A 12,196-nucleotide genomic window follows, 5' to 3' on the forward strand; every position below is an offset into this window, starting at 1 on the left:
TGCACCCAGGGATTATTTTTTTGAATTGCTAAATCGCAAAAAGTTCTTGGGGCTCCTTTCTAACTTTTTTTAACGAGTTGCCTTCCTCATGTTAAACTTCTCTTGTTTTTTAAATGGGTGGGATGTGTTTGCACCAAGATGGTGTATTTTGGGACGGTTTTAGGGCAATAATGTGAAGCCAGAGGCGGTGGTGGAAATGTAAATCCAATTTGTCACCGCGGCTTCGAAGCCAGGGGCTATTGGCCCTGGCTGAACCAAAGATAGCCCTCACTGGCACCGGCTCAATGGGAGAGACATGGTTACTGTCCTCACACAGTTGCCAGAGGATGGTCTAATGTAATTAAGTGAACCATGGAGATTAATTTGTATCAGCCTGGCTGTTAGCAACACACGTTGTGCTCATTCACACCAAAATCCGCCTGCAACGACCCTCACCAACCCAGGTTGGTAAGCTGAGTCAAACACCATGGGTTATGCCCTTCATACTTTGAATGAACATGGGTATAACCGTAGAAAGACCTTGGGGTATATCGGTCACACACACACACATCAACACGCACACACATCAACACACACACACATACACACACTCACACACACACACACACACACACTCTCCGGGGAGAGGGGGATAGAGAGAAAGGGCAAAAAAGAGGGCGGTCCCGTGGATTCCAAATGCATTCTTGGCCACCTCTCCCTCGCTTTTTTTCTGTCAATCCCCATCTTCGTTTGCCTTCTTTTTTTCTCTTGCCTGGCCAGTCCTTTCCCCCTGCCAGTAGAGTAATGCTTTAGAGGTTCAGAGAGCAGCATGGGGTGGCAGAGGCTTGGCTTGCAGCTAATCCCACAAACACACACACACACACACACACACACACACACATACAAACACACACACACACACACACACACACACACACACACACACACACACACACACACACACATACACACACACACGCAAACAGCAGGCAGCGACGGCACACATTCCTCACTGCCTGGGGTCAACCCCTCTGGTTGTTACGGCAACCGCGGGGTCAACAGGATATCGGAAGGACAGGGGAATCCTGCTGCCTATGTGGGCCTCACAAGAAGCATCTCAACAGGACTGAGTTCCTGCGCTGATAAGGTGGTACAGCTGTGTGTGTGTGTGTGTGTGTGTGTGTGTGTGTGTGTGTGTGTGTGTGTGTGTGTGTGTGTGTGCTCTTTATCTGCCCAGCAGTGGGGTGTTGCTGTGATGCTACACTCCTCTGTCTCCATTCTGTGTCTCCCTTCTTCTGTGGTCATCAATATGGTCACTATGGTAATCAATAATCCTCTCTCAAACCATTTCTTCAACACACAATTATGGTCTAGCAAAGTTAACGTCGTGATACCAGGCAGTTCACATCCTTGAAGTGCGTTTTTGTGTGTGTGTGTGTGTTTGTGTGTGGGAGTGTGAGTGTGTGTAAGTTTGAGCGTGTGGGTTTGATTGTGAGTGTGTGAGCGTGAATTCTACAATCCTCGATATGCTATTCAAAGGCACAACAATACAGCTCACTCAGTCAGTCCCCGTCAGTCCCCGTCAGGGCAGGGCAGGGCAGGGCAGGGTATTCAACTGGGCTCTTTCACAGAGGGCAGTGTGCATGCTAAGAGCAGCGCCTCACTCTGAGAAGATGTCCCTGTATAACCCCCTCCCTCACGTCAGTCACCCACTCTCTCGGGGGGGAGAGGGGTGTGTGTGTGTGTGTGTGGGGGGGGGGGGGGGGGGGATGTGTGTGTGTGTGTGTGTGTGTGTGTGTGTGTGTGTGTTCGTGTGTGTGTGTGTGTTCGTGTGTGTGTGTGTGGGGCTGGGGGGGGTGTTGGGGGATGGAAGTAAAGTCTCCCTCTGTCTTTGTGTCTCCAGTGCATGCAGTGTGTTGGCGTTATGGAGGCTGTTGTGCTGAGCCTGGCATAGTCCCAGGAAAGAACTTGCAACCCTGAGTGCCGCCCTAGCAGCACCATGCCACTCCCAGCCAGGATGGCACAGAGCACTGGCACACACACACGCACACGCACACGCACACGCACACGCACACACACACACACACACAGATCTGACATAATTTACATCTTGTCAGCTGTGCCAAGAAGGCAATGCCTGAAGGAAGAAACAGAGTCTTTTGTAACATCCTTAACACGCCTCATGTTGTGTGAAACAGAAGCAGTTTTAGAGATAGGATATTGAATTCATCTCAATAGCGGCTCCATCCCTTGCTGTGTGATACAGGCCATGTTTCCCTGTACCCATGAGGGGAAAAGCTTGTATTTCTCCCCTGGAAACATTGAATCCCTTATGTTGGAAATGTGATCGGTGGATTTAAATAAAAATTCAAACTGTGTCGTGTGGTGTCTCTGTCTGTGTGTGTATGTGTGTGTGTGTGTGTGTGTGTATGGGGGCGGTGGCACTGCGGGGGTTGGGGGTCAACTGAGGTCTCCAGATGGTCTCAGCTCTGACCTCTCCCCCTCGCAGCACCCTGCTCTCTGTCCACTCCAGCAGCTGCCTGGGCAGCACTCCACAGTGCAGTTTGATATTTATAACTGATCAAAAAAAAAAATGAAAGAATGCTAAGAATACAACAAGTGGCACGCAGCAATGACGGGGCCAAGCGCCAGGGGCCGGCCACAGAGACCTGAGGGAATTGGTGTTTCTCTCTGAAGGGTGTTATTACAGCGGTAGAACTTTTTGATGGGGATCAAACATCTTGACTTCCATTATGATCAAAGAAAGCCGAGTATGGACTTTAGTTCCTCCCTCCAACATGGTGCACTGTTTGGCAGTGATTAAATGGACTAACATCCTTGTTTCCCCTGTGCCAGTGACAATACATTGTAATAAACTGTATTTTAGGCTTTGTTCCGGTACAGTTCCTGAGTGTCGGATTGACTGTCTTGGAACTATATACTGTATTTGCTAGCGCTGGAGACAAACACATCAGACATATTTACTTCTCTAGTCGAGCAGCCTCTTGGCAAATGTTAGGTTCCTCTGCACAATACGAGGTATCTTTGAGTGCTACCACAAAAACTAAATTGAATTCACACTCACATGCATTCAGTTTCACATGCCGAACAAGAAGCACATTCAACTCTTGCTGCAAAAACCCCTCTGAGAAGGGCTGCGAGTGAGGGCTTGAGTCATGGGGGTAGATTGAAAGAGAAGGAGAAAGAGAAAGAGACGTAAAGAGTGCAGACAGCGAGGTATGTGCAGAAAGGAATAGGCTGACAAACAGGAACATACACAAAGACTGAAAGATAAGGTGGAACAGTATAGAGACTGTGCAAGAAGAACAGTGGAAGGGGAAAAAAGAGGGACAGAGGGAGGCAGAGAAAGGAGTAGGAGAGAGAGAAAGAGAGCGAGAGAGGGAGAGAGAGGGAGAGAGAGAGAGAGAGGGGGAGAGAGAGAGAGAAAGAGAGAGAGAGACGGAGGGAGGGAGCTGGAGAGAGGGAGAGAGAGAGAGAAAGACAGAGGGAGAGAAAGAGAGAGAGAGAAAGAGAGAGAGAAAGTGAGAGGGAGATAGAGAGGGCGTTCATCACTGGGAGAGCTTGCTGCGCTGCCATTAGACCTCCTGCCAGAGATCCAGTCAGTGCAATTAGCCTTCCCCTCCTCACTTCATCATCCATCACTCCTTCCATCTCTCTCTCCTTGCTCCTCTCTCCCTCTCTCCTTCCCTCTAGACCTACCCTCCACCACCACCCTACCCAAAATGGCATGAAGTCACCTGTTGGTGGAACAATTCTCCATCTGTTTTGAGGTAAATGCAAAGCTACACCCACACCAATGTTAACCTCAATCTGCAACTCTGTCCCCACCCACTGACCAAATCACCATGGCAACTCGCCTAAAGCAATCATCATCTGATATTGGTGAAGGAGAGGAGTGAAAATGAAAAAAAGAAAACACAGAATTGAATGCGTCTCTCTCTCTCTCTCTCTCTGAGTGTGTGTGTGTGCGTGTGTGCGTGTGTGTGTGTGTGTGTGTGTGTGTGTGTGTGTGTGTGTGTGTGTGTGTGTACGTGTACGTGTGTACGTGTCTGGATGTGTATGTGGGTGGGTAGGAGGCTTGTGGCTGTTAATCCACACGCCTTCACTACACTTGAGATAAAATGGCTTGTGCAAGTGAAGAGAACCCCCTTTCTTTGCCTGTCTATGTGTGTGTGTGTGTGTGTGTGTGTGTGTGTGTGTGTGTGTGTGTGTGTGTGTGTGTGTGTGTATGTATGTTTGTGCGATACTGTAGTGATACAGTGGTGCTTGCAGCAGGAACAAGGAAATACTGTGTGCGTCTGATAGATCATTTACACCTGGACCTCACTTCAATCTCTAAAAGTGACCCAAAGTCAATTTCACAATCTACACCAAATGGTCGACACGAAACAACCTGCTTCAGATTCGAGTATACTGTTCCAAAGATGCCATTCAGTCAAGAAGATCGGCCTCAGACTAGGGGCTGTCATAAGAGCCATAGTGGAAATGGAACATTCATCTCTAGACCTAACCCTTATGCATAAAACACGATAGCATACACTAGAGTAGAGTCCACTGAAGAAATCGGCTATGGTTCTACCTGTCAAAGAGTTCCAGAGTTGGCTCAGGGCAGGGCAAACAACTACAGTAAAAGAGCATGTGGTCTGACTAATGTTTAGCTAGCACTAAAGCTAGTCTGATAAACTGCCTTCACACCCATAGCAGGTGTGATTCTATCATGGAGTGAGAGAAAATAAACGCGCCCTTATCATAGAGCTGAACATGAGAACAATATGGGTGGATTTTATCCCCATTCATTTCCTGTGCACTTATCGTACTTACTCAGTTCACACTTGACCTGATTAATATGCTAAAGCAGGGAGTGTATTAACCAACGCAGGTCTTTCCTTGTGTGCAGTTTCGCCTGGAAATAGGCCCAAGTCCTGGCCTGCTAGTCTGTTTAGATAGGTTTCACTATAGACACTTGGGCTTTTAAAATAGCTGGATAACAAGTCAAATTCATAACATGGCAAAGAAATAGGCAGGATTTGATGAATAAGATGAATCAGGTACATCAATGAGGCCTCCAACGTAGCTTTTCCGACTAGTGGATACTAGTTGGGATCCACAGTAGGTTTCTAATCAACCCAGAAAGAGATAACGTTTAATTGCACATAGCCCATGAGTTTGATTTGCGCCACTGTCGACTTAGAACAGGTTATTGACCAGACAAAATCAATACAACGACCAAGAAATCTCAGTGCGCCAAAATACAGCCACTGCCCGCAAATTTGAGAGAGAGTGAAGACAGAGTGTGAAGGGACGCAAATGTCTGCTGACAGAGTAGTTCATGAAATATTCAAATGTGAGAGTGGGTGGGTGGGCTTTGAGAAGTCAATACTCACTGCACAAAGTGGGCTAGCATAGCCAAGTCATCATTCCTACAATGACAAGTAACTTAATATTACAGGGGTATGTATAGAGGTCACTAGTGCAGGTGGTACTTACTTAACAAATGAGAACGGCTCTGTTACACTCTAGCAGAATTTGAGCTGCAAGAATTGTCCAGAGGTGCGTGTGGAGGAGTCACATTATTGTGAGAGAATATCGCCATGACTGTTCAGGGGCAGTGCAATATGACAGCAGCAATCGTTGGGGAATATATCCAAGGCAACCACAGAGACCAATATGCTTTGGTTTCACCTCACGGCAGCCCATCACAGAATATTTCACAGAGCCTGACCAGAGATTAAATCTAATGGCAGTGTCAGTGTGGAACCGTTAACCATACAGGATTCGCGTCTTTGCAAGTGGGCAGCAACGATTAGGCTAAACTGTGATTGTTTCTGGTTATCAGCCATAGCCCATTCGTCACCATGTTTCAAGAATCTATTCATTGAAATCTAATGTGGTTTCAAAGGCCTGAAATGGACTTTGGAGACCCCCCCCCCCCCTCCGACCCCAGTGTGCACAACTCCTTGTCACTATATACAGTAACCTACTTTTACTCGATCACTGGTAGATAGTGGTATCTGGTAGTGGTAATTCACAGATACTGTCTCCTAGATGCGGGTTCGACTGTTGTTTTCAATCCAGAGAAAGGGAAATGCATAAAACCCCGAACGCACCGTATTTGTTGGTTACCTCCTAACACTTGACTCGTGACCTCAAGTGGCAGTAAGCTAAACCAACAGCAGCACTGCCTGCTGTAAAGCCTTCACAAGGCAATACAGAATCACACTAGCTTACTCCTCCGGCGAGTCACATTAAAAACATAAGCCTCAAGCTCCGACTATATGCAAACGACGGCACCGATCAATGCAATAGTGTTGGGAGAGCCCAATTCGACCTACTTCAGACTCCACCAATGTAGTGTTTTGGTAGTGAGCCCTGATTTGGGATGTAGACCAGTCTCATATCTAGGCTACAACGGTCTACGATTTACATGCTGCTCATTGCATCGCTATAGAATATGTTATGATGCCCTGACAGCATTCGTATCCACTGACGTATCTGAATGATATTTCTCGTTATTGTTCACCAAGGATCATTCAGAGAGGAAAAGTACCATCAGATTGAGAAGTATGGTAGCCGAGACCCTGCTCTCTCGCCTACATTCTTTCGCGTCTGCTTAAACAATTGACATGCACAACGATGACTCTCAGTTATGCATGCATGCAATCTCAGCTCTTTCTTAAAGCCCCTGTCTGACCGGCGATACGACGAAATTTCTAACGGCACTGCCGCTAGATCGTTGAGCCCTGTCCGCTATTCAGTCATGTCTCAGTAGCAGTCCAGATAGCTAGCAACAGGCCAGGATGGAGAGGGCTTGCAAACGGAACAAACATCGTCCTCGACATTGTCTCGGACAACCCTAGAAGAAAATACTCTTACCTCTTTTTGGCACTAAAAAATCCGGGGATCCAGAGGGGATGTCTTCAGGACGACAGAGATGCTTTAGGGGTTGAGATCTGTCGAAGCGCAAGGCGGAAACAGGAACTGAGGAGACCGCTGTCTGAATACTCTTTGGTGCCTGGCTTCAGAGTAGGCTCGGGGCTGACACGGGGGCTGCATTGCGCATGCTTGTGTCAGATCGCGGCGATACAAACGTTTCGCTACAACAGTAAAAGGCAGTGGCAAGCAGGTCTCACGACATCATTGAACAAGTGATTGATCATGGAATCACTTCTCAGAGTTACAGACAACTACGATAGGCCTATGTAGTCTCTATGTCTGATATCACATTATGGACCTGGTTGATGAGTCATATTTTCATTTTCAGTACCAGGGTCAGGAGAACCCGTATTCTTGATGTTTGTTCTTTGTCCCTATTTCTCTATTTCTAAATCCTTATTCTCACCATTTACTCCGACCTTGTCTGATAACTTATAACTTTGAATAACAGGGAACACCATCGCACTCTTTCTTTCTCTCTCTGACATAGAAATACTTATTTTTATGAATTTGTCTAAATTGCTACAATATATGCTACCATTTTGAATGTGTAACACCCATTCCCTTAAATTAAACGAATTATCTAAACACACGTTTACATCTTCCCAATTCATTTATTTAGAAAGACATTTAAAATTGCCTACCAGCTGCACAGGACACTGACAATTGTCGCTCTTTTGCCTCCACCCAGTGGCGTGATAGTGGTAGCGCAACAGTAAATGTCAACACGCATGTGGTGTGGATAGACGCTCATGAGCAGGAAAATGCAAAGAGAATGAAATAAGGTTTAGACTCTAAGCTTTATTTTTATTTCAAAATGAAGACACAAGATAGAAATAACATCCTCTAAGTCTTATGTGGTTATATTGGCGTCGAAATAAATGATATGCAGTGTCCATTCATTTTCTTTAAAGGCCCTGGTTATATTGGAGCAATTGTTGTTAATAGGTGGCGGAGCCAGGCTATAATAATTATACCCTGTAATGACTAAACTTAAGTCAATGAATATTATAATAGTAACCTACAACCATACTTGAAATGACTTATCTTTTATAGGACACTCTCGAATTCTATCAGGTTTTCAATATTTGGCCAGGAACAGCCTTGACCTAATATGTTTCAACTCTGGCTGTGTAAAGATAGGCTACTTTGTTGCAACCACAGACCGTTAAATGTAGCAAGCAACCAGTTTGTCTATGCAAGCAACTGATACTAACACAAGTTCTGTGTGAGATTGCCATTCAGCGCAGGCGCGAGGTATCCATAGTTCCATAGCAACCACTAAGGAAAACATGGTGAGTAGCAAACGTCAATACAAAAAAAATGTTTTGGACCTTGCTGACAATACTATTGCAATTATGGTTACAACAGATATGTAGTTAACACATACATCTTCATCTACATCCTTACTTAAAATGCTGACCTTATTGAATGCCGCAAACATAGTAGTTGTCATTTATTCATATGTTAGCTTATGGTAACGTTAGCTGTGTACTACTAGCTACATCTACTAATACTAACGTTAGTAGGGATAATTATAAAGTTGAAATTGAAAGGGGTATTTTACAAGCTTGTAAGTTATACTGTAAAAAGCATTTCCCCCCACTGAATTACACAAATAATGTTAAATCCATATAACAAGAAAAACGACATAGGTGGTCAAACAACGTCTTGACATATCTTTGACTAGGCTGCTATCTAGCTAGCTGGCTATGCTAGCTAAGTTAGCCAAACAGACGGTTATCTCATAAAATAAATAAGGTCCCTGTAAGCTATCTAATTAATGTACCAGTAAACTGCAATCACATGCGCTTATGACTTGGCAATTGATGCACCAGTACCTATGTCAGTGGGTCGTTGCTGAGATAGAGCTTTCAGCTTGGTAGCAAATCGCAAACGTATAGGTATAGGCTTAATCCAAACAAGCCAGTTAAGGTTAATTAAATGCTGTAGCTAAAGAAAACATACAAAGGGCGTCCTCTATGAATAAACAAGAACCGCCAAATTCGTAGACAAGTTAGTTAGATAAATACACAGTAATAGACTGCACGGTATAATATTAGAACATTGAAAATAAGAACTAGCTAATATTTAGGGGTGGGATGTGTTTGAGTTTGAGAATAAGTTTAAAATCAGGTACAACATTTCAACGTATATTCCGGTTTCTGTAAACCATTGCATTAAATGAACTGTCTGATATCATTGTAAACCATTGCATTAAATGAACTGTCTGATATCATTGTAATATTATTCATAATTTTCACCTTGGTTTACTGAATTTTCCATTTTCTCTAGGCAGTAAAAGCAACAACGATAAAAGAGGCATTATCAAAATGGGTAAGTTGGTCTAATAGTCTATATCAGTGTGTTGTGTTTCATCATGTCAAAACAAAGCAGTACTTAGTTTACTCACTTACTTTTTACAGTTAGTCAAATTAATTGCTAGTCATTCATCTACCTTTGACAGCGTGAGTTTCTGCCCTTGGTGTCTTTCCTTTGAGAGTGTGTTTCTAAAATCTCCTTCCTGCTAAATTCAATTACTGTTAGTTTTTGGCTTACTGCTTACTCCTAACTCCTACTTGCAAAAAAAACTATGTCTTGAATGTATTTGTCCTTGTCAGGAAGAGAAATCGGGAGAGAAAGTCGGGGAGGCCAAAGCGGTCAAGCTGTATGGACAGATCCCACCCATTGAGAAGATGGATGCCTCCCTCTCCACCCTCATTATCTGCGAGTAGGTCTAAATGACCCGTACGACGTATAAGTACATTATAATACTGTTACACTCTCCTAACATCATTATAATACTGTAACACTCTCCAAACATCCTAAATTGTTGTTTTGTTTTTGTGTACTAGGAGGTTATCATTGTCAACAAACTGCATTGAAAAAATCGCCAATCTGAATGGCCTCAGTGAGTATATACTTCATGTTTATAGTGCAATCTGTAAAATCTATTTTTTTTTTTTTTTCTGTAGAAACCCAACATTGTTGTCAGATTAAATTGCTAATTTGTCTTTTTTTCTCCAGAAAACCTTAAAATATTATCCTTGGGACGGAACAATATTAAGAATATGAACGGATTGGTAAGTGACCTGTAGCAGTCAGCATGTTTGCCTCAAGGCAGCAGCTCTGGTTTTTAATCTCACTCAATTGTATTGCACCTGCAATAGGGTGCATCAAAAACACAGTTCCAGCATTATGATCTGCCTGGGTGCTCAAAGTTTTACCATCCGTGCAAAAACAATAAATGCTAAATATTTTTGCGATACGTGGTGTTCTAGAGGCACATCAGCTTTTACCCATTGGGGAGCCATGATAAAGCATTTTTGACATCGTTCTTTGGTGCCACTTTGGGCTTTGGTTTCAATGTTTGGGTTCAAGAAGAACTAGAAAATGCAAAATGCAACCCCAGACGGTTCAATATGTTGAGATTTCATTTTTGCATTGCAATTTGATGCACCCTTACCTGCAACAGGAAGCTGTGGGAGACACCCTTGAGGAGCTCTGGATATCCTACAACCTCATAGAGAAACTGAAGGGAATCCATGTGATGAAAAAGCTGAAAGTCTTGTACATGTCCAACAATCTAGTAAAGGAGTGGGGTGAGCATTGACCATTTTATTCTGTCTGATTCTTTAAACTGTTGGATAAAAATAAATGGCAAGCATATGCAATTTTGTTATGCGTTTGTGTGAGTTAAAGTCAGATATTGTAATAGATGATTGATAGAATCATGAAGTTGTCATTCGAAATGAACATGAAAGTACTCTGCTTTAGCCTTTGCTAAACCGCATGACCACACTTGGTTTGGTATTTACTTGCCTTCTAGTCCTGGTTTTAGTGTGTTGTTTGCCTGGTGTTAATTTGTAGCTAAAAGTGAGCTGTGAAATGTCACAGGAGAGTTCCTCAAGCTGGCAGACCTTCCAGAGCTCGTGGACCTGGTGTTTGTGGGAAACCCCCTGGAGGAGAAGCACTCGCTGGAGGGAAACTGGATGGACGAGGCCACCAAGAGGCTTCCCAAGCTCAAGAAGCTGGACGGTAAGGACTCAGTACTGAGTTGGATGAGTTGCTTCTGTGAACCTGAAAGGCTTTCCATGTTTGTTATTACAAGATGAGTATTGAACTCAGAGCTACAGGAGATACAGACAAGTATTTAATAACTCAGTCACATATGCTTATCTCAGTGGCAAAGATACACGCATGTCATGTAAGCAAACAGCTGTGCTCTTGAACATATTCGAGATATGAATTGGAATTCATGTGTGTTTGGTGTCCGTTTCAATGAAATTCGTTTTTTGGTGCTTGAACAATTTGAATGAATGAAGTGGTGTGGGAGACTGGGGAAAAAAGTATAAGGAGGGGGGAAAAAGTGCAAGAGTAAGAATTGTGACATTTACGTTTTTGACTTGAAAAAACTTGCGTGTAAAACTTGCGTTTAGGCATATCTAACTATATGTAACTATCCATATAATAACTATTATAATAACTATATAACTATCGTCGTCGTCATATTATAGGAGAGGTGATATTTCTGTTGTCTGTTCCTCCACAGGGAATCCTGTTATCAAGCAGGTGGATGACGAGGAAGGAGAGGGCTAATGCAGCCCCTCAGATCTTTCAGTTCCTGTTTACATTACTTTCTTATTTAAATGGGTCCAGCACCAGCACATTTGTGATTAAAACATGCAATACTGACAATACAATCATTTTTATACCGTGGATGTTAGTTACTTGAAGAGCATTGGCATTATTCTATGTTATGTCCGGACTCATTGTCCTTTTTAATACTGTCTTTAAAATGTCACTGTATTTGTACGGTACTTCCTTGGACAACCTGGTACCCTTTTTACTAGGCAACAGAAAACAGAACCATTCCAGAAAAGAACCATTCCCATGTTTTTAGTTCCACGTGACGAAGTGAGATTCTGAGATTTAAAAAGAAAAATTGGGTGCACTAGCTGTCGGTTGTCGAGTTTGTAGAATGCATGACAATTACAAGGGGAGGCAAGTGCTCTGTCACCCTTTGGTCCTGTCAGAGTAACAGATCCAAATGCTAAGCCCATCCATTCCAGGCTGCAGCAGCTCATTATTTACACTGTGACATAATGGTGCCTCAGGCTTACACGCCATTTGTGGCAACATGAGCTATGTATGCACATACCCAGGGTGAGAAATGTTCTCACAGATGCACATAAACGGCATTACAGAATTTGTTATCTCCCCCCCACCCCCCCACCCCCCCCTTCCGTGATACTGGTATAGA

General features: G+C 43.7%; 1 protein-coding gene across 1 annotated transcript; it reads left to right on the plus strand.

The window, feature by feature from the left end:
• The first annotated feature begins 9,588 nt into the window (after positions 1 to 9,588).
• Positions 9,589 to 11,873, plus strand: dnal1 (dynein, axonemal, light chain 1). Its single transcript, XM_080850128.1, has 6 exons — positions 9,589 to 9,664; positions 9,789 to 9,844; positions 9,961 to 10,016; positions 10,409 to 10,535; positions 10,831 to 10,971; positions 11,486 to 11,873. The coding sequence occupies exons 1-6, from the start codon at positions 9,630 to 9,632 to the stop codon at positions 11,530 to 11,532; spliced, it is 462 nt and encodes a 153-aa protein (XP_080706254.1). The 5' UTR covers positions 9,589 to 9,629; the 3' UTR covers positions 11,533 to 11,873.
• The last annotated feature ends 323 nt before the right edge of the window (positions 11,874 to 12,196 follow it).

This window comes from Sprattus sprattus (assembly GCF_963457725.1).
Source record: "Sprattus sprattus genome assembly, chromosome: 13".
Lineage (NCBI taxonomy): Eukaryota > Metazoa > Chordata > Actinopteri > Clupeiformes > Clupeidae > Sprattus > Sprattus sprattus.